The sequence below is a fragment of the Artemia franciscana genome, chromosome 10, assembly GCF_032884065.1.
Source record: "Artemia franciscana chromosome 10, ASM3288406v1, whole genome shotgun sequence".
NCBI lineage: Eukaryota > Metazoa > Arthropoda > Branchiopoda > Anostraca > Artemiidae > Artemia > Artemia franciscana.
The window spans coordinates 5,444,288-5,471,858 of NC_088872.1; the positions used below are offsets into that span (position 1 = coordinate 5,444,288).

At 34.7% G+C, this 27,571-nt stretch overlaps 1 protein-coding gene across 1 annotated transcript; it reads left to right on the plus strand.

Annotated features, from left to right (window-relative positions):
* Positions 1–242: 242 nt before the first annotated feature.
* LOC136031695 (helix-loop-helix protein 11-like) lies at positions 243–25,985 on the plus strand. The gene is made up of 7 exons (XM_065711384.1): positions 243–492; positions 8,765–9,099; positions 12,876–13,135; positions 17,347–17,532; positions 21,974–22,185; positions 22,366–22,529; positions 25,711–25,985. Exons 1-7 carry the CDS (start codon positions 389–391, stop codon positions 25,917–25,919), a joined length of 1,470 nt encoding a protein of 489 aa, XP_065567456.1. The 5' UTR covers positions 243–388; the 3' UTR covers positions 25,920–25,985.
* Positions 25,986–27,571: the final 1,586 nt, after the last annotated feature.

A 27,571-nucleotide genomic window follows, 5' to 3' on the forward strand; every position in this document is an offset into this window, starting at 1 on the left:
TCAAATTCAATCGGCAGTGATGTGTCTATGGGCTCTTTTTTCATCTTCTACTTGATATTCAAAACACCGGGGAAGGGGAAAAACTGAAGGAGGGTAATCCACTTCCTAAAGTAATAGGTGCATCTTCAGTATCTTTTACGCTAAATCTTGGGCGGTGGCCGGTTTTCTTCCCGCTTTCTCCCTGATTAGCCGAGTGAAAACGGTCTTTAGACAAAAACCTCCACCATCCTTGCTTTACATCCCATTGAAGAAACAGAACACAGCATTAGTTTTGTCAGTGGAACTTTAGAAAATAAAATTAAAGTCTATTATAAACCACACAAAGTTCATTTTATTATTTCTTAATCATCCACCTGTTCTCTTAAGGAGTGATAATAGAAAAAAGGGCATGTCCATTTTTCTCTTAGATAGTCCAGCTGGCTATGTCAGTCTTGAAGCTGTAACAAAAGACAGTCAGGATGAAGATGATGATGACCTAGTTTCCCATCAAAGGTAATGAAAATGCTAGTAAATATATTTTAGCTGCTACTTCTGAAGTAAAAATGCTCAACAAAAAGTATTGTAAATATCACCTTAATCCATCTGAGAGCTTTAAGGTCTTCCAGACCTGTGGTGCTCAGGCCAATGACCACCAGTTGAATCTCCACTGCTTCTTCTCCTACTCCTTGTCAAGTTGGTTTTTGAAGAACTGGATAGAGGGAGCACTGACAGATGAATCTTTCAGTTGTCCAGTGGTTTATGACTCTTCCCAAAAAGAATGATTTATAAATTATTGATTGGGAGCTTGACTTTGGTAGATTCTTGGAGTGCCCTCTTGTGTTTTTCTTCCTGGAACTGAGATTTCTACCAAACTAGCTTATTATAGCCAAACCAGAATTTAAAGGTTAGCAAATTGTTCTGGTTAGGCTACTTAGTTCTATTTATGGTAGGCCTACTCAATAAAGAAATTGTTAAAATTCTAGACAAGTCCCTTTTTGCTATTTTTGAAATTATTTAGATTAAAAAACTAAATGTAACCCTCTTTCAATTTCAAGTATTCAAAATTTGTCCAGGCCTACTTGACAGGTCTATACCTATTGGAAATTTACAAATAAACATTATAGGCTACCTTAATTTTAAGTTTTTGGTGTCTTCTTCTCTAGTTATTGTTATAAAAATGCAATTCCTATCATTTGAGTACAATTTTAAGCCATATTAGGCCTAATAGCCTAGGTTTTTCTAAATTTGGGAAATGTATTTGTTCAAAACCTTTTAAATTAGGATTGAGCAAATTTACAAAGCTGAAAATACTTTTCTTTTACTTCATTTAAGCAGAAAATCTATTATGCAAGCTTTCACTATTATAAACCAAAGATTTTTAATGGTCAGTGCCCTCTAGAGAAAGGAGTACAAGTAGACACTTTGAAGTGCCTTCCTGCAACATACTTTAGTCTATAGGTACATCTTTGAAAGTTTCATTTTCCTAACTTAAGTGCTTTCCAAGATAGTAAAAACTAGCTTCTCTAGAATTTTAACACAAATTTTTCTAGGAATGAAAACATGACCTATGTTGAATTTCTTTCCTTCTTTTCATTCCACTCCAGAATAAGCATTAACACAATTGGCATTAATGGCTCTTTCAGACCAAACTACAAGAATTATGCTTACAGGTTATAATTATTGGTTTATAGAGCTAAATTTTCAGACAAAATTACTTTCTCTTCAGACCAAAGTAACTAAAAACTCTATAACAAACCTTCTCTTTTCAATGTAACTACTTTCATTACTTGGCAGTTGGTTTTAAAAAAATATCTACATGATGACAATGTTTTAGTTATTGCATTAGCACCACTTGCTTTGGAGCAAAATGACAATACCAGTGGCTCTAAGAAAAGAAAGCAGTGGGTACATCTGATGCTAAAAAACAACAAAAGAGAGACACTAGGGCAGTAAAACTTATTGAATGGTCTTCTCCTGACTGACAATGATGGAAAAATCTTGAATTACATGCTTTATTAGGAATAAAGTTTATAATTTGCTTAAAGGGCAAGCATAAAAGAAAAAAAAAACAAATTATAGAAAAATCCCATCCCCTGTGACTCATCTAGCCTTGACTTTGTGTTATTTAGCAAATTGCTAGGCTTCAATGTCCTTACAGTTCTGGTTCACAGTTTTATAACTATAAGAACTATTTTAGTGTAATTAACTTGCAGCTTGGGATGCAAACTACAAACTTTTATTTTATGATGTTGGTGCCTACAGATCCAAGAGTGATGTTGGTGTCTTTTCTTGGTCAAAATTTGTAAAATCCATTGATAGTTGAGATACCATGCTTCTTCTACCCAAAGACTCCATAGAACACACCATGTTTTCACATTTTTTCTTAAGGGATGAAGTCTTTCTGCTTAAGGACTACATAATGGGGCCCTTTCCAGGTAGAAACCTTACTGAACTCCAAAAGATATAGAGTTATAGTTTCCTCACTTTGTAGGTTAATTAAGAACACTTTTGGCATTTTTGTGCAAAGGTTCAGATTGTTTAGACAGAAATAATTATGGAGCCTGAGAAGTTGGTGACTATCATGGAGTGTGTGCTTTGTCTTTGCAATTATATTATTTCTTTACATGGTACCCCAAATGCTACAGAAGAGTCTACAGCCTCTATTTCAAATGCTTCATTTGAGGAAGTAGGTCACAAATCTGGTAATAATGCTTCAAGACAGTTCAGAAATTTTAGATAAATACTTGCCAACTACTTCTTATCTCCAGGATGGATGTTTCTTGGCAAAGAGATCATGTACTACAAGGTTTTATTTTAAAGCAGCCACCTTTTCATCTTGATTTTTTTTTTTTTTTTTTTTTTTTTTATTACCAAAGTATCCTTAGTTAGAAAATAATTTTAATGAAATTCTTGTCAGTGTCTATATTTTCCTTAATATCTTCTTTTTTTGTCATCTTTTATCCATCTTTCTAAAATCAAAAAGTAAATTCTCACCATAATTATTTTGACTCTCACTTTTTATTTCTTTCCAATCTCATGACCTGTCATTACCCTAAAAATTAATGATCCCTATTCACTCTATCCCATTCCTTTCAGTCCTGCAAACTTTCCTAAAAAAGAAACATGTTTCTACTTTCCTCACAATTCTTTCATTTAGGTATTTCTTTTAATTCATTTAATCAAATTAGATAAAAATTGTAATACAATGAAACTTTCATAATTATAATAAAAAATTAAATAACTAATTAACAGAAAGTGTAGACCTATTAGTGTGTCATTGGTTGGAAACTATTAGTATGTTATTAAGCATATTGTCAAAGAGAATGAGTCTGTAAACTGAAAAGTGAGCAAGAGAGAAAAAAGAACATTAGCAAGCTAATAGGAAGAACAATCTAAAAGGATTTTGTTCAAAACATAGCATAATTACCTGTCCCCCCTTCCCCACTGAATGACCAGATAAACTAGAATTAACATTAATCCTGGAATGAGTGTCATGAAAGAACTATGAAAAACATACTTTTAATCAATTCATATTTAACTTCTATATTTTTTAAAACAGTTCACTATATCTATTTCTAAGTTAGCTTTTTGTAAATCAAAATTTATGCTTAGTTTCTACATTTAAAAAAAGTACATGGTGTCTATTTGTAAATCAAGTTTTTTATTGGAATATACCAAAGTAGGTTAGATCTTAATCTAAATTTACTCTGAACTATATTTCTGTTGACATAGAGTTGAGCAAATTTCAACTGTGTTTCATGTGTAATTTTCTTATGTTATAGAGTGCATAATTTTTTTGGGTTTGATCATAAACTCTATAGTAATCCTTAAGGTGACCAGTCTGAAGGGAAAACATAAGCCAAATTTTTGGCCTGAAAGGCTCTTAAATCTTCTTTGCTGGTGTGCTATGCTAGGGTTGTAGGCTAGCTTTGGCTATCAAGTCTAAATATTAAGAAGTCAATTTACTATTTAATTCTTAATGACTATAGGATAGCCTAGATTAATTATATAGAAGTACATCTATCATGTTTTGGGTTTCAGTAGGCTTACCAACTGTAAATCAAGTCCACTAGGCCAATTTTCTCTTTTTTGATCAAATTTAGCAAGGAAGAAAGTAAATACATTACAGGGTGTCTGTTGCAAGCTCTTTCCAAACATAATAAGCATGTGTAGGGCCAAATTCATTTTTGAGCCTTTATATGGGTTCAAAACAGCTTGTAGTTGTAGTAACCAACAATTTAAAAAATAAATTTCTAAGGGCACTGTCTAGTGAGAAAAATTGCCATTTGTAGCTGATTCATTAGTAGTAAATATAACTCAGATTAATGTTAATAGCATAGTAAAATGTAATTTTGAAAAAAATGTAGGATTTTATTTTAAAAACTTAAACCTCTCAAAAAAAAAACATCACAACCAAAAAAAAAAAAAACATTATTAAAAATCCTAAACAGGAAACTTAAAGCATCTACCTTGAACAATAAGGAAAATTACATTATTGTATGATTTGCATAGCTCTTTTGATACCTATGTATTATCCAGAACACACTCAAGAAGTGAAGTATTTCAACTCTGTTTCATGTGCAATTTTCTCATGTTATGGAGTGCATAATTTTCTTAAGTTTGACCATAAACTCCATAGTAATCCTTAAGGTGGCCAGTCTAAAAGGAAAATGCAAGCCAATTTTTTTGCCGAAAAGGCTCTTAAATCTTCTTTGTCTGTGAGCTATGCTAGTTTAGTAGGCTTGCTTTGTCTGAAGGGAAAATGTAAGCATCAAATTTATCACAATTTAGAGAGGGCAAAATCTGCTTTTTAAAATCTGGAGGAGAGGGTTGATTGTCGTTTTTTTTTAATTATTTCGCCCAATGAAAATACCAAAAAGTGTATTTTTTAACTTAAACTATTCAGAAAAAGGTACTTTTCCAAAATCTAGGGTGCACATGCCCTCAGCTTTTCTACTTTATGGGATAATTTCACCTCTGGTATACTAACTCTGTTTTATCCTGCTAAATTACCCTCTTTATTGGATACTCTAACAATTCAGATCTTTTTTTCACAAACAGTCACATTATTTAAAAAATTATGGTACATCATATTTGAATATTCACCTTAAAAAAACTATTGCAAAAGTACATTTAAAAATTAAGGTAAATAAAAAAAAAAAAAAAAAAAAAAATATATGAGGGATGGAAAGACCTATATAGAGGAATCTTCAAAGGGCCATTAAAAATAAATTCATCCTTTGCCAACAGCATTTCCAAAGGTACCAATATCCAATGGCATGGGCCCCTCACACTATACCCAGGTTTTGAAAAATACTTTTTTTTTATTCTTCAGCAAAAATGAACCCCCCTTCAACTTGAAATATACCTCTTTACCTTCATTTGAAAAAAAAATCCTTGTCATCAATATGTCAAACTAGGTAAACTATATTTTTAAATTGGTTACCTCAGAAGTCCATGACACAGCACTGTTTCACTAATGATGACCCTCTCATTTTTGTTGGCATTACACAAAGCTCAAGTTATTCTCTAAATTTCCTGACACTTCATATTGTTTACATCTGCTTAAAAATCAAATTAGTGAATACTTTGTTATTTCCTTCAATCCTCTGTTTTTTTTGTTTTTTTTTTCTTCTTCTTTAGGTAAATTTACCAAATAATTTTCAAATGACTTAATCCCCTCCTTTTTAGAAAATATGTTTCTTGCCATAGAGTGAGAAGAATCTATATTATTAGTTAGTGTCAATGAATCGGAAAATCATGGGTGTCAATTCACAGAGGGGGGGGGAGAGGAGGCAATTTTCTTCTTAGATTTTATTGTTCCCCTCCCTTGGATTTTTAAAAATGCTTTTTTTACGTTTTCCTTGGAAAAAAAATCTTTGCCTGCTTCCTACACTTTCGTGAACTGGCACACTGCAAAAAAGGAGTCTTCAAACCACTTGTGTACACAAAATCATGGATACAGTATTGAATTTATCAAGCATATTTACTGTTTTTGAAGTGTTTGAACTCTGCTCCCTTCAGTCCTAGGTTTAAAGCAGTGCCAGTTGGCAGTGTCTCTTTATATGTTGCGTGGCTTAATTTTTCTCAGATCTACTACACCAGCACTTGCTTGAGTTTGAATATACATTATTGGAAATATTCATGGCTTGGAATTACTTCTATAATTATGGTCTGTGTTAGACTTTCATCTCTTACAGGCTGACATATTTCATTTTAGAAATTCTAGAACCACTGGTAAGTGTTAACAATTCTCAAGCTGTTTGCCAAACTGATTTTAAGCTTTTAGAGCCAACTTTGCCAAGAGGCTCATGAAGCTGGGGAAATGAGATGGACATTTTAGAATTATTGTATTATTTTCTATAACCAATGAGATCACTACTGTTGAAGCACGTGGCCCATGTGTTTTTTTCTGGTAATAGTTCTCAAGCTGTTTGCCAAACGGATTTTAAGCTTTGGGAGACAGCTTTGTCATGAGGCTCATGGAGCTGGTAGAATGAGGTGGATATTTTAGAATTGTCATATTATTTTCTTTTAACTAATGAAGTCATTGCAATAGAAACACATGGTTCATGTCTTTTTTTCTGGTAAAAATTATCTTTGGTTTACAGTCTATTTAGAAAACAGTCTTCTCTCCATGACCCCTCCCCAAATTGTTGCTTTTATTTATTTTTTAACGCCTTTTATGTTTAATTGTGGTGGCTGATGTAACCAACACTACAATAGATTTTCTAACCCATTGTTTTCCCATATTGTCGGTTGGTGATCAAAAAGCAAAGGGCTCATTGATGATCACTCAGACGGAACTTATGATCTTTAAGAGATGATAAGAGTTTTTTATTTGACTGGATGGAATTTTTATCTTTAATGAGCACAGGTTAGAGTGGTTTTGTCTGCATGATTGCCTTCTGCCTTAACGGACGTATTACAGATTTAAATAAAATGAAAACAGGTTTTTGAAAGAAATTTGAAAGAGATAGATTTCCACCTTCATGTTTATCTGAAATGCCCCTCATCGGAAAATTTGAGCCAAATTGTATATTACCATTCAATAATCATCTATACCCTGTGGTAGCAAAGTTGATTGATACTCCGCTTAGCAGTATGGGAGCTAGGGGTCAATGTTGGCTGTAGTAAGGTTTGGTGACAAACTTGCTACTTGTTCTTGTGAAAAAGACCCAGCAACTGAGATGTTGATTTGATGCCCTATGCACCATGAATGACTTTGAATGATTTTGTCCTTATTATTATCCATTAGTGTCTGTTTACTAACTATATCTGCATTATTAGCTGTCTTTTATTACCATTTTGAATTAATAAGTATTATTTTATTGCTATAATAGCACACAATTAGCAGTGGACGTCACACAACAAGAAAATATGAAAATTAATTGTCAAAACTTAACAGAGCATTTTGAAGAAATTCTTCGTTGTAGTGCCTTTCAAAGTACGGAACAATATAAATAACAATAATACCGTTTTGGTACCTTTCGGGTTAGAAGAAAAGGGAATTACCGTGAAGAAGTAACGACTCCTCTACGTATTTTTGGCCAACTGGTTAGTCTGTTAACATTTTGCGATGGTGGCAATTTTTTGTACGATGGTGGCGATTTTCAAACAGCTTCTGAATCCCCCAATGTCTGTAGGCTGTCCTAATAGGATTCAGAATCTGCCCCAATTATTAATTGACACGCTAGCTTCTGAATAACGTGTGATAAATGGGTTTATGACGTCAACTGTTCCACCGCGCGGAATTATACCCAGCTTTCTTGCACAAAAAAAAATTAAATACAATGGATGTTTGCTTTAAACAAGAATCAGCTGAAGAATGAATTCCTAGAGGGTCAAAACTCGCCAACCCTCTGTGGATGACTTCATTTTCTACGGTGAAGTTACAGTGTTACAGTGATGGTAGGGCCTTTGTGTCAGGGCTTAAAATACTTTGTTTCATTGCATTAAAGTTCACCATCCAAATATCAAATTATTTCTTAATGTTTTGGAGCTCCTCTTGAAGGAATATGGAAAGTATTTATAGACACAAGCATTGAATTGATTGGAAGAATCATGGTTTCAAGAGGGTCAGATTCTAAAGTTTTGACACATCTTGTAACCATAGTTTGGTAGCAATGAATTTGTTTCAGCTGGATTCAAAAGCGGAAAACCACGCCCCTCTTGTTGTGCATGTTCTAATGAAAACCCATGATATTGTAATTTTAAATGTTAAAAAGGAAAGTTAATTAAACTTAGTCTGACTAGTAACACACAGGTTTTGTCGAAAAAATTTTCAGTCCTTGGGGAAGGACAAAGTTTATTCTTAGGATTGGTTTTATTTTATGGCAAAGTCAGTGTTTTAATTCTTTTTAGAGTTAGGAAAACTTTTGTTCAAGTGCTGATATCTTCTGTTGTAATTGGATATTCTCTTGGAGAATTCCTTTCTCCTGTGTCCAGTTATGCACCTAGTGTTTTATTAGGAAGAAAATACAGTCTTTCTAACCTACTGAAGTGTAATATTAAGTATTGTTAGCTGTTAGAAAAATTTAATTGTGTTGCTCGTTTTTTAAGCATTCCTTCTTTTTCATAATATCGTCACTTTACATGTTTATTTTTATTCCCTCTTGTTTTATTTATGTCATTGTGTCCTTTCTGTTTAGCTACCTTCAATTGTCTGCATCAGAAATGATATACAGGTTCTTGCACAGATTTCAGAAATTTTCTATTGTTTTGTACAGTCTATTTATATTTTTGATTCTATATATTAAATATATCTAGCATCTATGCTTTTTAGATTCACATTTCCAAACTCAAATGGGGAGATTAGCACACACAGAGACCAGGATCGACGGAAGCGCCGTGACATAGCCAATTCAAATGAGCGGCGCCGCATGCAAAATATCAATGCTGGTTTTGCTTCACTTCGTGCCTTGCTACCAATACAAGAAACTGAAAAGATGTCTAAAGCGACAGTACTGCAACACGCAACGGAATACATTTGCCAGCTAGAGCAGGATAAAGAAAAATTGTCAAATCAAATTGTGATGTTGAAGGCAATTTTTAGTGGAGAAAATGATGAAGGTCCTAATGAGAAAAAATTTAAGCTTGACGGCGTTGAAGATCTATATGGTAAGATGCTCAAAAACTGGTCCATATTGATTAGGTTTGTGTTTCTGGTATTAGTATTAAAATTTGAGGGTCCTCTTTAACTGTTGGACGATTTTCGTGAGCAACTAAACAAGATTAAAGATCTGTAGTGGTGAATTTTCTCGAAAGGAAACATTAATGAAACTGAGGCAGTGCTTATTATTATTATATATTTATTTCCCTCGTAAATACAAAAAAATACCTGCAGATTTAGAACAAATATGACCAATCACAAACGTAAATAATCAAAAGAATGTACATAAAATTCAACTTTTTTACAAAAGAGGAAGATATTCATGTCATACAAATCATTATTTTTATGCTGTTTTTAATAATTATTTGCTTCTGTTTTTTCTTGGTGATCAGAGTTAGTCTTTATTACCTCAAGCGTGTCCTTGATCATATATATTCTTTTTAAGGATATATTACAAGTGCTTAGAGGAAAACCAAGTAAAAATTTAGGATTTTAAAACATGCCTTTTTAATTTGAGAAAGAAAAGCAGACCGAAAACGTGATAAAATTACTGCCGAAAAAAAATGTAGTACACTATAATAATAGCACTAAAATTCAAGGGTTATATTTCACTATTGGACGTCTTTCATGAAACACTAAATAACCATTTGACACATATCCGGTAAATTTTGCTGTTTGGTAACTTTAAGCTAGGTGGGGTTGAAGATATATATACTAAGGGTGGATTTTCGCAACAACCAATGCTTTTTGATCATACAGAACCCGTGTTTTCGTGCATCTTGTACCTAGTTAATCGTTGTTATTGGGGTAAGCAAGAAGATGGTTTTGGTAAGATAAGCGGTCGTGTGAAGTCTAGATCAGTTTGTGGCACTGTCACTTGCCTTGGTCAACATCAAATTCATTTCTGTTAGTAATGTTTTCTTTCGTTCCTTCTATCAAATGTTTTCATACAAATGCTCTTTGGGGTCTGAGAGCCAAGTGTGCTTTTGCTCCTGACTAGTATTGTTGTACTAGATGGGCGGTGTTTCGATTGAGCCTCTGGTCAGCGCGAAAATAAGCGCAAAGTTTCTTGAAGAGTGGTCCTTATTGAGAATGGGTCAGTATTCCTGAGGAAGTTGAAGTCCACTTTGGAGAATTGTTAGATGGCGTCAAAGGTCCATATGCTAAGTTTTTGACAAGTGGTTCTATTAAAGGCTAATTCAATGAATCTAGTTCTATAATTTAGTAGTTGTCTGACTGTTTTGTACGTAGTTGATAATACTTTTGTGTCATTTTGAGGGCTTTTTGATAATAAGAAGTATATATTATTTTTTTGTATCATTGCAAATAAAAGACTCTTTCCTAACAAAATTCAAGGGAAACAAGAGGAAATATGATAGAAAAATAAAAAGACAGGAGTGAGACCTAATAGTAAAATACGGCGTCCATTTTTTCTTAAAATAGGAATAGAAAAAAGAAAGAGCTACTTCCTCTATTGATAGCACTGCGAACATCTACTGAGGTTTATGTTTATTTGAGACATGCGGTTTTGCGACAAGCCAATATCTCTAATGTACCGTCCTAACCGAGTGGTTAGTGTGCTAGACTTGAAATCCTGAGGTCAGATGTCAGAATTCTGGTGTCGCTGGGTTTTTGGTTTGGAACGGGGGTCAATGGTATAACCCTGTAAGCTCAGCCAGGGTCAATCCACCTCTAAATGGGTACTTGAAGAAATATGGGGGGAAAACACTGGAAGTGTCGGAGGATTTACCCCCAACCACGCATTGTACTCCTAAGGGAAGACAGAAAATCAGATCTTTTTTTTAGCTGTAATGTATGCTGAAAGCACATGCTTTGCTTTCATATCATTGGATTTATTAGACTTTGATCTCGCCAGAATTACGGATATTAATTTCACTGTTTCTTAGAGAATGATCTGAACTTTCTTAGAAAGCAGGACAATTTGCCTTTTTTGATAGTTTTCAACTAAGGTGTTTTTCAGCCTTAAAAACAAATAAGAACAAATTTTAAAAATGTAATTCTTTGAATGGGTAAAACTAAATCTCAGCTATTGAATGACATTAAAATTATCATGTAGAACCAATACATGCGCCTGTCTTGTTTATTGTTATTAAGTGTATTTTTATTTACTTAGGACCCGACCATCCTCGCTAGACGCTTTGGGGCCACTCCTCCTGCCAGCTCATGCTTAAGGGCTCGGTACATTATTTCATCAGGTGTAGTACGTGATAAATGAACTAAATTGACGTTGTCAAAACCGAAATTATCTATCCATCGCTTTCGTTGTTTGCCTTGTGGACGGAGGCTATGAAGAGATCTTTCAAGTGTGATTTTTGGGAGGCGGTTTAGCTCCATTTGCTTGACGTAGCTTGACTAACGCAGTTACAGTTTCTTGATGTTACTGAGAATGGTATCAGTCGACTGGAGCCTTTGATGTACTTCCGTATTTTTAATGCGTTTGATGTATTTGATTCTAGCGATGCGAGAGTGACTTCTCACGTCAAAAGCTCGAAGGTTTCTTTCGCCTTCAGTTTTCAGTATCCATATTTGCATTCATACATCACTATGAAAAATATGAAAATGTTAAATAGTGTATTTTGAGTTCAGTTACTTTTCCAAAGTTTTGCTAGACTTCGAAAGCTAAAGCTAGTAAGTACAAGTTGGTGTTTTATATCAGATCTATGGCATTTATCAGAACAGAGTAAGGTACCAAGATACAAGAAATGGTTAATCGTTTCCTCCTCCCTGTCTCCCGCCTATGGTGGTAACGTGTGGGTTGTCTAGTTCATGTCTTGTGGTCTTGCTGAAACTGATATCCATGCCGGATAGCTATGTGGTATCAGGGTTTTCAGTCTAAGATGGTGGATACTAACAAATTTAGAGCCTAATATGCTTTTAGTATATGAAACTCGTTAACATGGACGTCTCTTCTGGACTTATTGCTGCTCTATTCACGAAAATATATGGAGAAAGGGCTAGAAATTGTTTTGAAGAATACAAAAAAGGTGTTTTTCAAAATTTCAGATTTCAATGGAAATCTGAAAAAAAGTATGGATAGAACTGAATATAGATGTAAAAACACGAATCTCAACTTTTGAACTTTAGCTAAATTGTTGTCTCAGGTTGAAACATAAAACCCATAGAACTGAGGAAAAATAACCTACAAAAGATCTTACTCTGGGAACACTCTGACTAATAACCTACTTATTGTATGTAATTTTGGCTTTTTTTTTTTTTTTTTTTTTTTTTTTTTTTTTACAAAAACAGATGTTAAAAACAGCAAATATATACAAAAAAAGTGGTAAAATAACAATATGATTCTATAGATAGTTGTGAACAATGATATAAATGCTCAAGTAATATGTATGACATACATAAATATTTAATTCCTCCAAATTTGGGTCTTAAACGAAATTTACTGTCACTACCTTAGATTAACTTAGATTCAATTGCCAAAAATATTTAAGTATATTTCGTCTTCAAAATATCTACATTATTTATGTTTTTAATGTCTTTAAGGTATTCTGCGGAAAGGAAATGGGGAAGGAAAATTTCCTCCTCCCATGGATCCCCCATTCCCAAATATTGAAAAATTGTGGCTGCACTGTGTTTTTTGGGGAGCTATTCAACTCCATATATATATATGTACTCCATATATATATGGAGTATAATCCGCTATAATACTATGGAGTATAATACTATGCAATAATCCGCTGATACTGGTTTTCCTGGTATAAATTTTTACTTTCTGGTTAAGTAATATGTAAACAGATTTTTATTTCAGATATTGGATTAATCAATGCAATGACGACCTCAGATTTGGAGCCATCGACTTCAAGGCCCATAACAGGTGCCGCTAGACGGATCATTGATGATTTACGAAAAAGAATTGTTGAACTACGAACTCAATATGAGGCGGAAAAGAAGCTTCGAGTTGCAGTTGAAAATGAAAAAAGAACTCTGGAGCTGCAAATGTTTGAATTGCAGAGGATGACATTGCCTATTACCACGGAAAATGGGGATTCTCTTGAGTTGACATATCAAGTAGACACATTTTGTTTTTTGTTTCTCACTTCCCTTTTTTAATCAATCAGTTTAGCTACTAAGACCCTCAATTACTACCTTTTTTTGGCTGAACTTGTCATGCTTACCAATATGTCACTTTTTTCTGAAATCAATCGGATTGGCAACTGTGGCCCTGAATTACTTTCATCTTCATTTTTTATACTCTTTCCTCGTTTTGTTATTTGATCTTGTTTCTGCTCATCTTTTTTTCAATGCGACTCTTTACTTTTCTTTAGAACAACTAATTGTGTGAAAAAAGAAAAAAAATTAAATTCAGGACGTTTCTTATATGGTACAAAATCAGTATAAACAGAACATATCTTATGTATATTCCATGTATCTAGTTAATGACTAGCAATAAATATATGCATAATTCTGCTTCAAGATAGGTACGACATGTCTACCTTACTGTTCAAAATCTGGTGAGGGAGGGGACGTTGGACGGACCATGAGGCAACTTTGTGCCTCAAATCTTACAGATTGAAACCCATTGTTTGGTTTTGACTTTAAAAAAGTTTAGCATACCATCGGCTTAACATGTGGTTAAGATGGATACCTATCCATCGGCTATCCATCTATACCTATACCATACCATCTATACCTATACCATCTATCCATCTATACCTATCCATCGGCTATCCATCTATACCTATACCATACCATCTATACCTATACCATCTATCCATCTATACCTATCCATCGGCTAATAGCTGTAACTATAGTTGTTGCTTTTTTTTTAACGAACACTCCTGGTATGATTTTAACTCATTGATAAATTCATTCATTCATCGCTCTGTTAAAGTTGGAGATTGTAGGGACCTTGAGCCCACTGTGCTCCTCCAATCACACTAATTAAAGATTCTTGTACCATTTTAGCTCAAACATGACAGTGTGGTTAATCTCATGCAAAAAAGCTTTTGGGGCCCACTTCCATTTTCCAATTATAATGATCGACAATCTTTTCCTTATTTCAATTCAACAAGGTTCAATTTCAGTTCAAACAAGGCGTAACATGCTTACACTTCTACAAGAACGTTGTTAGTGGCAAGAGCAGGATGACGATTAACAGGCCATGGGTCTATATTTTGCTTTTACAAGTATGATTAAAACTCTTGAGTGATTTTGCTTCAAAATATGGGGGAAATGCCTGTCCTTATGCAAAAAGAGTCGGCAGGGAGAGAGGGTTTCGGAGTGTCCATGACTTTACATTGTGTCTCCATTCACAATGAAAGTCACATGAATTCAAATCCTGGTGTGTTTCTGGTTAAAAAAAAGGTGCCGTATGGCCATCTTTGTGCTTATGCATAGCCATTTTAGTCCTTTAATCATTCAAATTGAACATCCTTTTGAAATTACTGTTTAAACAAGACAAACATGTCAATCTCTCTCCTGAGAAGCTGGTAATGGGAGGAGGTGGGGAATCTTTAAGGGACAAGAGTCCACTTTATGCCTCCGACAGTGTAGACTGAGAATCTTTCCATGGTTCTGCTTCAATCATGGTGCACGATGACTGCGCTTCCCAAAGAAAGAAAAGTGTTGGGTAAAGGCAGGATGAAAACATTGGAGGAGCCATTGGCCCACTTTATGCTTCCTAATAGTACATGTTGAAGATCCTTGCATGATTCCTCATCAATCAAGGTGTAATAGGCCATAGTTTTACTGAAAACTGAAAGTGAGGTCTGTAAGAAAGAGGAGAGTTTTAGAAAGGCAAATGGTCCCCTTTGATTCTCATGTCACATTGATTGAAATCTTTACAAAATTCCGTTTCAAATAAAGTGCAACATACCACAATTCTACTGAAAAGTTAGCCGTAGAATGCTTGTAGGGAAGGAAGGAGGAGGGGGGAGTACTGGTCCACTTTAACTCATCAATTATACAATTTAGTATCCTTGCATTTTCAAAAAACAGCTTATTTTAGCAACTGATCAAGTTTTAGCTCGCTTTTTAGCAGTAATATCTTTTTCGTTTTTTTTTTTTCATTTTGTATCCAGACAAAGAAGTGGTTAATCCCTCTAAATATTCATTAACAAGTTTTATTTTATAAAAAAAAATGCAATTCGAACTCGTCAACTTTTCAAGGAGTACCGTCTTCTTCTTGTTTGGGTTATGGAGAGCGCTTTTGCTTAATCTTATCACCGTAGTCAAATTCCAGGTCCGGCAGGGTGTTACTGGAACTCCGGTATTATCAAGCTGAGATCCATCTTGTTACCCAACTGTAGGACTCGTGGAGTATCCCATCACTATTTAAGAAAGAAAATTTTATCTCTATTAGTTTCAAAATTGATACTCTTTGGGGAACCAACTTTTTCATGTCACTACTAAGAACGAAGCAAATGGAAGCCCCCCAAACAACTTAGCAATGAGAGAACTAAAAACTTTAAGGTGGCGTATTAGATAGCGTTCTTCTACGTCAGTTCCAGACATCGACAATGAAATCACTAACTCAGCAGAACAATGAATAAAAGTGGCTTGTAAAACTAGATGGCGCTACTTTCGGACCCGTCAGAAAATGCTAACTTTTTGGATCCACGAATTTTCCCTGTATTATTCTAAAAGAATATTTGGTCAGTAGGGAATTATCATGTATCTTAAGCATTTTCAGATTTCAATCTAGCCTCAATTTAAGATTCCCGATTGCTCAAACGGAGCTACCCACTTGAAAGTAGCAGTCCCGCTCAAAGAATCAAAAACTTAGCGGAACATCTTGAGATATCCTCTCTGACTACAAAACTTCCCTTCAGCTCCCAAACTGTTGGATTCGGCTCAAGAACAAGCAAAATTTAATAGCATATTCATCAATCAAGCTAGATGTAAACATCCCAAGAACACCACTTTGATCCTCACTACTTTTTTGCAATAAACTAAAATCAGCAACAGAAGAAGAATAAGCAGGACAAAACGAAAGTGTTTCTCTCCCAATACAACTACTGAGTGTATTCTATCATATTACACATCAAATATATCAGCATTGATCTACGACATCCTCATTGTAATTGCAGGGATATTATTTTATCAAGGGTTCTGACTGGCTCCACTATGCATTGTAATGCAGAAAATACTACTATCGCTGATACGTCATCGCAACTCCTCCTCTACTTCTCTCTTTTTACTCCTTCACTATCTACTCTCTCTCATGAAGTTCCTAGTTTTTTTTTTAATAATTTCTTCTCAAGCCCACGGATAGGCTATTTTATTATTGAATAGCATAGATTCCCTAGGACATCGATTTGAATGAGGGCCTTGCGCTAGCCCGATTCTATTTTCAGGACTTGGCGAAAGATTTCCATAGACAAGAGTCGACATCCAGCACAAGTATGTCCAGGGCTACTACCTCCGTCGCGTTTTATTTTCATGTCCGCAAATATTACTCTGCGAAGGGAAGGCAACTGATCGGCACAATTATCTATTCCCTTTAGTTGAAACTCCAGTAACTCCGATTAAAACGCTCTCTTGGTTCGAACATACGCAGTCGAATGTCTAAAACTTAGACACATGCAAGAGAAATGCCTCTCTGTGTGAAACTAGTTATCTGTGAAGGATTTTGATTTTTTGCTGGACAGAGAGAAAAGTTTAATGCAAAGTACTCCATGACAATTATCTGTCTGACACACGTGTTAAGACAAGAAAATAGAGGCGATGATACTTTGACCTTGTCATCTACAAACTAGCCAACATGGTTTCAATCATACTGAAGGAATCCAGAGCCGTATCAACAGGCAACCAAAATAAATACGTTAAATAGGAAGGCTAAAAAAATAATCTTCATGATATACGAGAGGGACCGATGGATACCCCACTCCCGTTCCCACCTGTAATATCGACGCGGAAGGATACTCGCCACAACCAGGCTGTATGACAAACTAGGGGTTTTCGTGCACTCTCTTTTGTCTCTCTTGGTTAACAAGGTATAAGCTAAGGTAATGTATAGTTCAAAATACCATACGACGATAAAAATAAAGTCAGACATATAAACGAAAATCGCACTTAAGCTAAACATTCTTAACATTCTTAAGCTAAAGACAAAAACTCATCCTTCATTTTCTGTCCCACCCTACTTAGAACTTCCTGTTCATTTCGTGAAAGCTTTGACCAAAATATGCATGTGAACACCCCTTTAGTAGATTTTTTCTACCAACGATTACAATCGAGTATGGCGAACTTGGTTTGTTAATCTTATCGATTGTTTTTAGGTTGTTGACGGATTGAATGATCGTGAGACGCTTGAAGTTTCGGCTGAAGATGAGTCACTATCCACCCCGATCACTATTTCCTTACCTTCGCCAAGGGTGGCTGAGAATGATGTAACCACAAAATTTCTGTTAAATACAGAAAAAATAAATGGAAGTTTATTAGAAGCTGCCATTCTTTCTGATAAGGTAGGTTTTATCTGCTAATGTTTTGCTAGCCCTTTATACTATGAAAAGTTCGCTAGAGTTTTCTTATATACGAAATTGCTTCGTTCATTTAGAAATGTATGTATGTATGTATATATATATATATTTATTTATTTCCCATCAAAAGAAACAGATGGAGTATAAGATAAAAAAGCAAAAAACACACTACAAAAGAATACACAGACTCAAGAAAAATAAAGAACAAATGGATATCTAACTACAAAAAACAACACCTATTGCCTCAAAATAAATGCCCAAGGATGATATTAGTCCATATTAGAGTTATATCTGGCGATCTGGGCTGTTATCGCTTCATTAGGGTCGATAATCCCATACCGACTTGTCATAATATGGTTACTTGTCCATGGTGGAAGCCGTAAGAGGTACTTCGCATATTTATAATATGTAGACCGCGATTCGTTCTTATCTTCCTTTTGGAATATCCTCCAAAAGGGACTTAAATACAGATAATGGGGTAGTGCCGTTGCATTATACAGATGGGCCAAAATCCGCCGATCAAACTGACGCTTATAAACTACAACACAACTATATGCTAAAGAGATCCGTTTCTGCAGATGGCTCTGCAAAAGATAACGCGTTTCAAGCATAGACCGACCAATAGGAATCCCCAAATAAACTATGTGTTCGGCAAGCCGAACAGTAGCACCACCCAGCCTAACATCAACATCAGACCCTTGCTTAGCATTAAACAACAACACATCTGATTTCTTTTCATTAAACTGAAGGCCTATTTTTCCATATTCTACTTGAAACTGGATAAAATTCTCCTCTAAACCGCGAAGGAGGCAGCTCAGATTAAGTACATCGTCTGCATAGCCTATTAACGATAGATCAATCCCTCTCAGAATGTATGTCAGATTTGACTTAGATTGCGGTTTAACGATGCTGTTATTAATTGCGGTAGATGATGTCAATGCACCCTGCCTTACACCTTTTTTAACGGGAAGCACCGGGTTATTTGTCAGGTTTAGTGTTGTCGGTAGCTTAAGCCTAGCTTTTAAATTTTGATACATATCATATAAAGGGTTTAACATACTTGGGTCAACACCTGCTAGGCCCATATCTAAAATAATCTGCTCATGAATTAGTGAATCGAAGGCCCTTCTGACATCATGCGCAGCGAGAGCTATGCTCTCGCCGCTTTTCTCAGCATCTATCAAGGCCGAAACAAGAGCAGAAAGAGCGTGGCCACAACATAGACTAGGCTGAAAACCGAATTGATGGTCAGGACAAATAACTTCCATAGTTGTCATGGTGCATCAAATTTTTTGATATCCTAGATGTGACTGTTTCTTAAGACAAGTTAGAATTTGTGTTCCGATGGGGATATACAAATCTGGATATTCTAAGAACTCGAGCTGACATTGGTTTTTTAAAAAAATAAAGTTTTTCTGTGACTTTCTATTTTGAAGTTTGAATTCCCTAAATTATGTCTAAGTAGCGTCATAGCTCGAAGCTAAAATTTTTAGAAATCAAATAATTTTTAATTTGTTTACCTTACCTTAGATCCTCCGAACTCATTAGTGGTGCAAAGGGCGTTGACGAAGCCTCTCCACTAGCCCCGAAGCGGTGCTGCAGCGATTAAGTCCTCAGATCGCAATCAAAAGTTTGCTTTAAGGTGTTCTTTCGATGCCCTTGTCTTCTTTGGCTGTCTGGTTTTTAATTATAGATTGTCCGAGGAAGTCGTCCTTCTTTTATTTGGGGTACATATCCTAAAGATCTCCACTTCTTCTTCCTTAGAATAGCAATAATGAAAGACTGGTTCCTTCTACTACGGATTTCAGATATACCGGCTCTCCATTGCGAGCTTATATTTAGAATTCTCCTCAGGCATATATTTTCGAATGCAAGGATTCTATTTTCAAGCTGTTGGCGTATTTTCTAAAAATCACTAGCGTAAAGGAGTATGGATAGCACATTCCTACTGAAGAGACATAGCTTTAATCGATGAGAATATTTTCTGCTTTTCCAAATGTGCTTTAGTCTGTTAAAAGCTCTGGTTGGCTGACTAATTTTTTTTACTATCAGAATCGATCCGGCTACCCATGTATTTGAAATCAATTACTCTTTCTAGATTCTTGTTCTTGTAATGTAGCAAGCGGTGTATTAGCTAATTGAAAATTTAAGCAAAATTTCTTTATCTCTCATATATTTAGGAGGAATAATAATGGAAGTTATGATTTCGAGACATACGAGTTCCCATTTTGTTCACAATTCTTTGTTTTGATGTTAGTTGTGTTTTAAACGTTTTAAAAAGTATGCAAGGAGAGATGCACTTTTCTATATCCGAAAATGAACCATAGAACTAGAAATAAAAGTTTAAAAAACACTCATTATGCTTATCTGGGCTGATGAAACATCAAATTATTACATCATCACATCATTTTTATACAATTCGAATAAGGGCTTATGCCAGATTTGCCTCTCACTCAATCGGACTATTGTCTCGGCCTTTCCTACAATTAGCCATGACTTGACGCCCACAACTTCTTGATTTTAATTCAAAATCAACGGATTAAATATAGGTTAGTGGGAATATTTAAAAATTAGCTAATATTTGTGACATTTTTCAAACAGAAGAAAATAAAGACTCTATAGGTCAATAGTCGACTAAAGCGATAAATATAACAGAATAGTAATAGCCTAAACGGCCTTTCTGAAAAGATCTTTCTGTTATTATGTCAATCAGTTAATAATTTGAAGTTTTCAATCCTAAATAATGTTAAAAGCATCTATATTGATCCATATGATCTGAATTGGTCCATATAGCGATCCATATTTAGATTTATGGTAGAATAGCCTAAATGGTCTTTCTGAAAAGATCTTTCTGTGAGTATGTCAATCAATTAATAATTTGAAGTTTACAATCCCGAATAATGTTAAAAGTATCTATAATAATCCATTGTTTAGATTTATGGTAGTATTTGTCTTTTGCTATAGCAATCAGGGAAGTTACAATTCAACATCTACCTGGTAATATCTTTTTTTGGCTCATTTTCTGCTAATTTTTCACCCACATTCCTTATGTCAAAGCTGGCCTCTGCTTGGTGTAAAGCTACTTAACTGCATATGGAGGTATTTTTCCTTGGAAACTGAGCTCCCAGGCTTTTCTAATTTTTTAGAGGTACTTACGTGTTATAGCTACCACACTTTGTTCTTCATATGTGATGGAACCGGTTTTCTTTGTCCACTCGAAGATAATCAGCTCATTCTGAGCGAAATAAATGCTATGCAGGTGCATTTTAATTAAATATTTAATATATAGAGGTGGATGGGTTAGGTATTTAATATAGTGCATTCTGGAAGGGGGAGGGGCTGCTTTCCATAATTTTATGTTTAGTTTCCATAGTTTTGTTACTAAAATATTATATTTTCATCATATTTTGGTATATTTCATTATGGTTAACCAAACTTCACTTCTTGAGTTTAGTCTGTATAACGCGTAAGTACCTTTTAAGATGTATTTAGTTCTGAAAGTTTACACTTCAACAATTTGAAGATTTCATTTTTAGTGTCCTTCGTACTTTAAAACTAATGTATTCAAAATAATGTATTCGTGCACTCTTAACGTATTCGCATAACATATATAATGTACATATACATAAAGTATATACGTAATTTATTCGTTCACTCTTAACCATTCCGGGTTTCATTTTTAGTGTTCTTGGTACTTCAAAAGTAATATATTCGTATATACTTAACGTATTAACATAATATACATGACATATAGATAAATAACGTATACACGTAATGTATTCCTTTATACTTAACCAATTCAGATTTCAGTTTTAGTGTCCTTGGTACTTAAAAACTAATATATTCGTATACACTTAACGTATTAACATAATATACATAACGTACATAGAAATAACGTATGCTTGTAATGTGTTCGTTTACACTTAGCCAATTCGGGTTTCATTTTAGTGTCCATGGCACTTTAAAATCAATGTATTCAGAGTAATGTATTCGCATTCAGATTTAATCGTTTTTGTTTTATTACACGTTTGTTATTCCCTCCAAATTCCTGATTGATTAACGAGTAAGAAGGGATTGGATGGAGTGTTAATGTTTCAATATTTACAATTGCTGAACCCTTTTCTAATCTATTAATTATTATATTTCTCCAGTTTTTCCAATTAGTGCAATCTTTATAAGATTTTTATTCCTTATTTTTAGTAATTACAGTTACATTCTGCTTTAGTAATTATGTTTATTTGGACAATTTCATTTTAATATTTATTACATCCTGTTTTAATTAATGTCGTTGCTGGGTATCAGTAATCAGTTTATCTAATCAGTTTTAAAGCTTACATGTTAAAATCAGTTAATATGTAAGTGGCTTATTAACATAGATTTGGTCTATTTACGTAAATGCTCAAACGTAGTTTTTTTCCTTTGTCAGGTGGAAGTTGAGCTGACTTCAGTGTCCCCATCTTCCTGCTCCAATAATTTGAAAGAAAGAGTCTTCACAAGTGGACGAAAAACAAACAATACTGCAATTAAACGTAAAGCACCGAGGACACCGTCATTTTGTGACTCTAATCGGGACAGGTTTTCAAGAACTACTTCCAGTCATGACGTGGTTGATGCTGGAATGAATCATCCTTTTGACAGGTAGGTCACGAGACAAGTTCATCTTTTATTTTCTGTTTCCCCGTTCTCTCTCTCTCTCTCTCTCTCTCTCTCTCTCTCTCTCTCTCTCTCTCTCTCTCTCTTTCTTTCTCTCTCTTTACAGTTTGATAGCTTTTCTTGTCGTGCTTTGACTTTGGTAACTAATTAGATTTAATTTTTCAGGTCATTTTTGGCTGAAGCATCACGGCAAAATCTTGAAACGATTGTAGAGGCCATTCGCCATCTAGAAGGGGATCACCTCTTTGAAACGGATAAAAACAAAGAATCTCTAATAGACAGAGGCATGTATAAACTTGACACCGCCAGTGAGCTTGAAGATTCTCCGAGTAAGTCTGAATCTCTTTTTGCTTAGTAGAATAAACGTAAATGAGGTGTTTAGGCACCAAATTGATTTTCTACATTCGAATTATTTTTAGATTTGATTTAAGTCAGGCATGAATGGGGGGGGGGGCGTTTGGCTCTCTTTCCTCTGAAATCTCGATATTTTGCGATTTTATGTAATACCTAGATAATTAACCTGTTTTCTCCATTTTGTGTTGGCATATACCCCCCTCCTGGAAATAAGTTACTGCATAGGTGCCTGGTCGGTGCATTTGATTTTCTTTGTATACTATGGAGGAATTGGTAAAGATGATAACACGCCCCATTGCTACTGTCATTTACCTCCATCAATTACTTACAATGGCTGTCAATTGCTCCAACCTCCCTCATTAGAATAGTTAATCAAATTTAATTGAGCTTATCTTTCGTCGTAAGGTGAATGCTAAGGTCAGAGGATAATTTTCCTTGCTCGCTTTTGAGTGGCTTCTAGCTTTTAGAATAGTTTTATATATATTTTTTAAATAATGTTTGTTTATAATGTATAGTATAATAGTATATGTATACCATAAGATATTACATACATAATAACATTATATATAATGGCAATGTTGCTATGTTAATAGCACTTATAACAGTGGCATAATTTAGCTTCACCACGCTTTTTTTCAAATAATGTAAATAGAAAAATATCATATTCGTATGAAATTTTGTATTGTCCTTTTTCTTTTTGCAAAATAAAATGTCAGTATGTCCTAAGATAAGGCGTAGGTCTTGTTCTGATATAGAATAAACGAAGAATTTAGAAATTTTGAATGAATGGGGGAAGCTAAGGTTGTTTTTTTTTTTTTTTACAATGTTAAAAATTGAGCGTCCAACTTCAGATCACTGGTGATTATTACGCTTAATTAACTTTTCTAACCGAAATGCCATTAAAAGTAGAAGATTTGGGTGACCAAACTATTCAGTTGATTAGGTGATTTTGCTATAACTTGTAGAGCTTGGATAAAAGATCTGAATAAATGACAGAAAACCAAAAGCCGAAACCTGCTTACCTGAAAATCCTAGAAAACTATTTAACTTTTTGTGTTTTATGTCATAAATATAGATATTCAGGTTTAATGAAACATTCGTCATCAAAAATTTTTTGTTTTGCTATTAAATGGAGCAGAGTTTTTACAGTAACCTATTAGTAACAACCTGTGGTAAATAAAATAGTAACCCGTAGTAAACCTAGTAGAAAAAATGGGAGTTTTTTCAAGTTCTGGAAAGGAGAGTCCTTAAAATGTTTTACCATACCTGCTAGAGAAATAAAAAAGAATCACTTCAAAGTAATTATGTTTTGAGCGGTTTGACCGGGCTGGAAGTTCCCTTTGATGCTTCCCCCTTTGATTGACAAGCTTGCTGACAAAAGTAACATCTAATCTTATTGTCTTTGCAGTCTAATTTCACAGTCAAACCACAAATTTTCGATAACTCTTGATGATGACTAGTCCCCTAGGTGAATTCGCTTATTCGGTCCTCGTTCTTTGCGACATTTAGCCGACGCTGAGGCTCATAAAATAATTTTAAGTTACTTCATCCTCTTAGGTGCTTATATCTATTTGAAGCTGTCTTTCAAAGTAGGTTATTCAATAAATACCCGTTGACTGAACACCTGAAAATAGTGGGTCACGAATTCAGTCGATCGCGAATTCTGTCGGTCTGTCTGTCTGTCCCATTTTGTCTAAAAATTAGAAAAAATGAGGTATTTTTAACTTACAAATGGGTGATCAGATTGTAATGAAATTTGATTTTTGGAAGAGTATCGTGTCTCAGAGCTCTTATGTTAAATCCAGACTGGATCTGGTGGCATTGGGGGGAGGGAGTAATTCGGAAAAACTAGAAAAAATGAGGTATTTGTAACTTCCGAAGGGGTGATCAGATCTTAATGAAATTTTATATTTAGAAGGATCTTGTGCTTTAGAGCTCTCATTTTAAATCCCTACCAGATCTGGTGACATTGGGTGGAGTTGGAGGGGGAAACCAGAATTCTTTGAAAACATGAAAATTGAGGCATCTTTATCTTACGAATAGGTGATTGGATCTTAAGGAAACTTGATATATAGAAGGATCGTATGTCTCAGATGCTCCATTTTCAATTCGAATCGGATGTGGGGACATGGGGGTTGAAGGGGGGAAACAGAAATCTTGGGAAACGCTTAGAGTAGAGAGATTGGGATGAAAATTGATGGGAAGAATAAGCACAAGTTATAGATACGTGATTTACATAATTGGAACGGATCCATTCTCTTTGGGGAGCTGGGGGGGGTGTTAATTTGAAAAAAATAGAAAAACTGAGCATTTTTAACTTAAGAACGGGTAACCAGATCTTAATTGAATTTGATATTTAGAAGGAACTCATGTCTCAGAGCTTTTATTTCAAATTCCGACTAGATCCGTTGAAATTGGGGGGAGATGGAGGGGGAAACTGGAAATCTTTGGAAACGATTAGAGTGGAGAGATCGGGCAAAACTTGGTGGGTAGAATAAGCAAATATCGTAGATACATTATTGACGTAACCGAACTGGATCTGCTCTCTTTGGGGGAGTTAGGGGGTGGGGTTCAGTGCTGTGGCGAGTTTGGTGCTTCTGGACGTGCTAGGATGACAAAAATTGGTAGGCGTGTCAGGGAGCTGCACGAATTGACTTAATAAAGCTGTTTTCCCCGATTCGACCATCTGGGGGGCTGAAGGGAGAAGATAATTTGGAAAAATAGAGGTATTTTTAACTTATGAGTGGGTGATTGGATCTCAATGAATTTTGATATTTAGAAGGACCTCGTGACTCAGAGCTCTTATTTTAAATCCCGACCGGCATTAAGCCTCTGATTTTCCTTTTAAATCAATCTATTGATTCTTAGAATTTTGCTAGAGCTCGTTCCATATGAGCTCTTGGCTCTTTGCTCTTCTGGCCTTGTCACAAGTGCCATATGAGGTCTTAGCTCTTGTTTTAAATGTGACTGAAGGCGGAAGAATCAATTTTGCATTTAAATCAGTGTTTTGACAAGACGTCAGATTTAGACACATGCCCCAATTCTTAAAATTAGTTTGAATAATTTGCGAATAATAATTAGTGAATAGTTTGAAACTCCAAAAACTGGTTTCCTCATAGCTGGTTCATTATTTTCTTTTTATTATTACCTTTCTAGGATATAATATTTCAAACAGTGAAGGAATATTAGAGTCTGAGGCACATGAAGACATCCCACCGCCTGAACCAATGGATTCACTTACTTTAGCCGAAACTGCACATTTTGGTAAGGACGAGCCAATTAATCTGGAGTTTCGACCGTCTTTGTCAGACCATGAGAAAAATCGTAGGCCCGGTGTCATAGTTGTAAAGACATTCGGCGTGTAATTTTTTTTGCAAATGTTGAAGTATGATTTGTATTTAGGTTTAACGGAAATAAATGTTAGCGTTTTACCTTCTTTCCCCTGCCTCTTTTTGAGGAAATATTGAGGCCAGATGGTTGTCAAAGGAATAACTCGGTTGTGTAATTTGAATGGTGTGTAATTTGTGTAATTTGATACTCAAATTTAACAGGAGAGTTAAAAGCAATGTGTTTTATGTTTTTCAACTTTTATCGATAGGTAGTTGTTTGTACGGTGGCGATTTTGTAGAATATGGTACATTTATAGGTAGAATATATAAAATATATATTTAAGGAATATTTAACAGAACATATAGAATATTTTTTTAAAAATATTTAATATTACCATTATCAAACTGTTTATACGAGTGAAAAAGGGGATATAGCATATTTTTGAAGAAACGGAATAAGTATCTTGAAAACCAATTGTTCTTTTTTGGTGTAGAACATTTTAGGGTTCTTCATAGAGTATCCTGAGATATGGAAGAGCAGAGCTAAATGATTGATATAATATACTGAACCTTAGAATGTAAGGAAGGAATTTCAGTTTTTTTTTTAAATATCACAAGCTGCCCTTTTGGTAATCACAGCTTAGACAATGACAGCCCAAGAACTCTTATCCAACGCCCATTCCTTTTTCTTCTTTTATTATTGGTCAGACTGTATGATTATGACTGTCATGTGTGATTTAATGAAGGAACTTAATTAGATTGGTAATTGAATTCCTTATCCAACGTTTTTTTTACCAAGCAGTTGTCTGAATTTTGGGTTGGTGGAATCTGTGCGAAAGTTCAGTTTTCTCCAAATGGCCGAATAAATTTTATTAATTTTATTTTTATTAATTTAATTTTATTATTTATTATTATTTATTTATTAATTAATTTATTTTTATTAGTTAATTTTATTAGTACTATCGTTCAAGCAAAAACGGGGATATTCTACAGTTAAGCAGCTTGGGTTCATCAGTACAAAGATTGGGTACAAAGTACAAAAAAATCGTATCTTAGATTTCAAAATTGAGCCAAAATACAATTTGTAATCACTTGATTGCTTGATCCTGGATTGTAATCATCAGTTTGGATTGTGGGAATTTCCATATTCTTTGACAGTCGAAGTTTAGAGTCCAGACTGTCAATGAAAACCACCTGCCTGGGATAGCAGGTGGTTAAAGCTGCGGCCTCTGGGTTACGCATTATCTTTAAAGCATTTCCGCAATGATAATTCGAAAGCCGCAATGTGCTATATTTCAAACTGAGAGCCGGGGCTTAACCCCGTTGACTCTGCACGCTCTTTCAGTTAACTCAAGCCGTCTATTTTGTATATTTTTTTTTGTTTTTGTGGGCTATGTCTCCTTTAAGAGTGTGTTTTAGCTAGATATGACCATATTTGTTCAAAATGGATGTACTTTGCGCTAACTTTCGAACTAGACACAATAGAGCAGTGGTTGCCAAAATTTTAAGCGACTGAGCAACCTTATAGCTTGTAAACCTTAGTATGAGCTACCCATCAAAGTACTAAAACAACATCTTTTTGTTAAAACACGCAATTGCTTATTATCTTTAGATATGCATTTCAAATTTATGTTAACAAACCGGCAAAATATGGAATTGGGAAAACATATTTGAATGTGAGGGGCTGC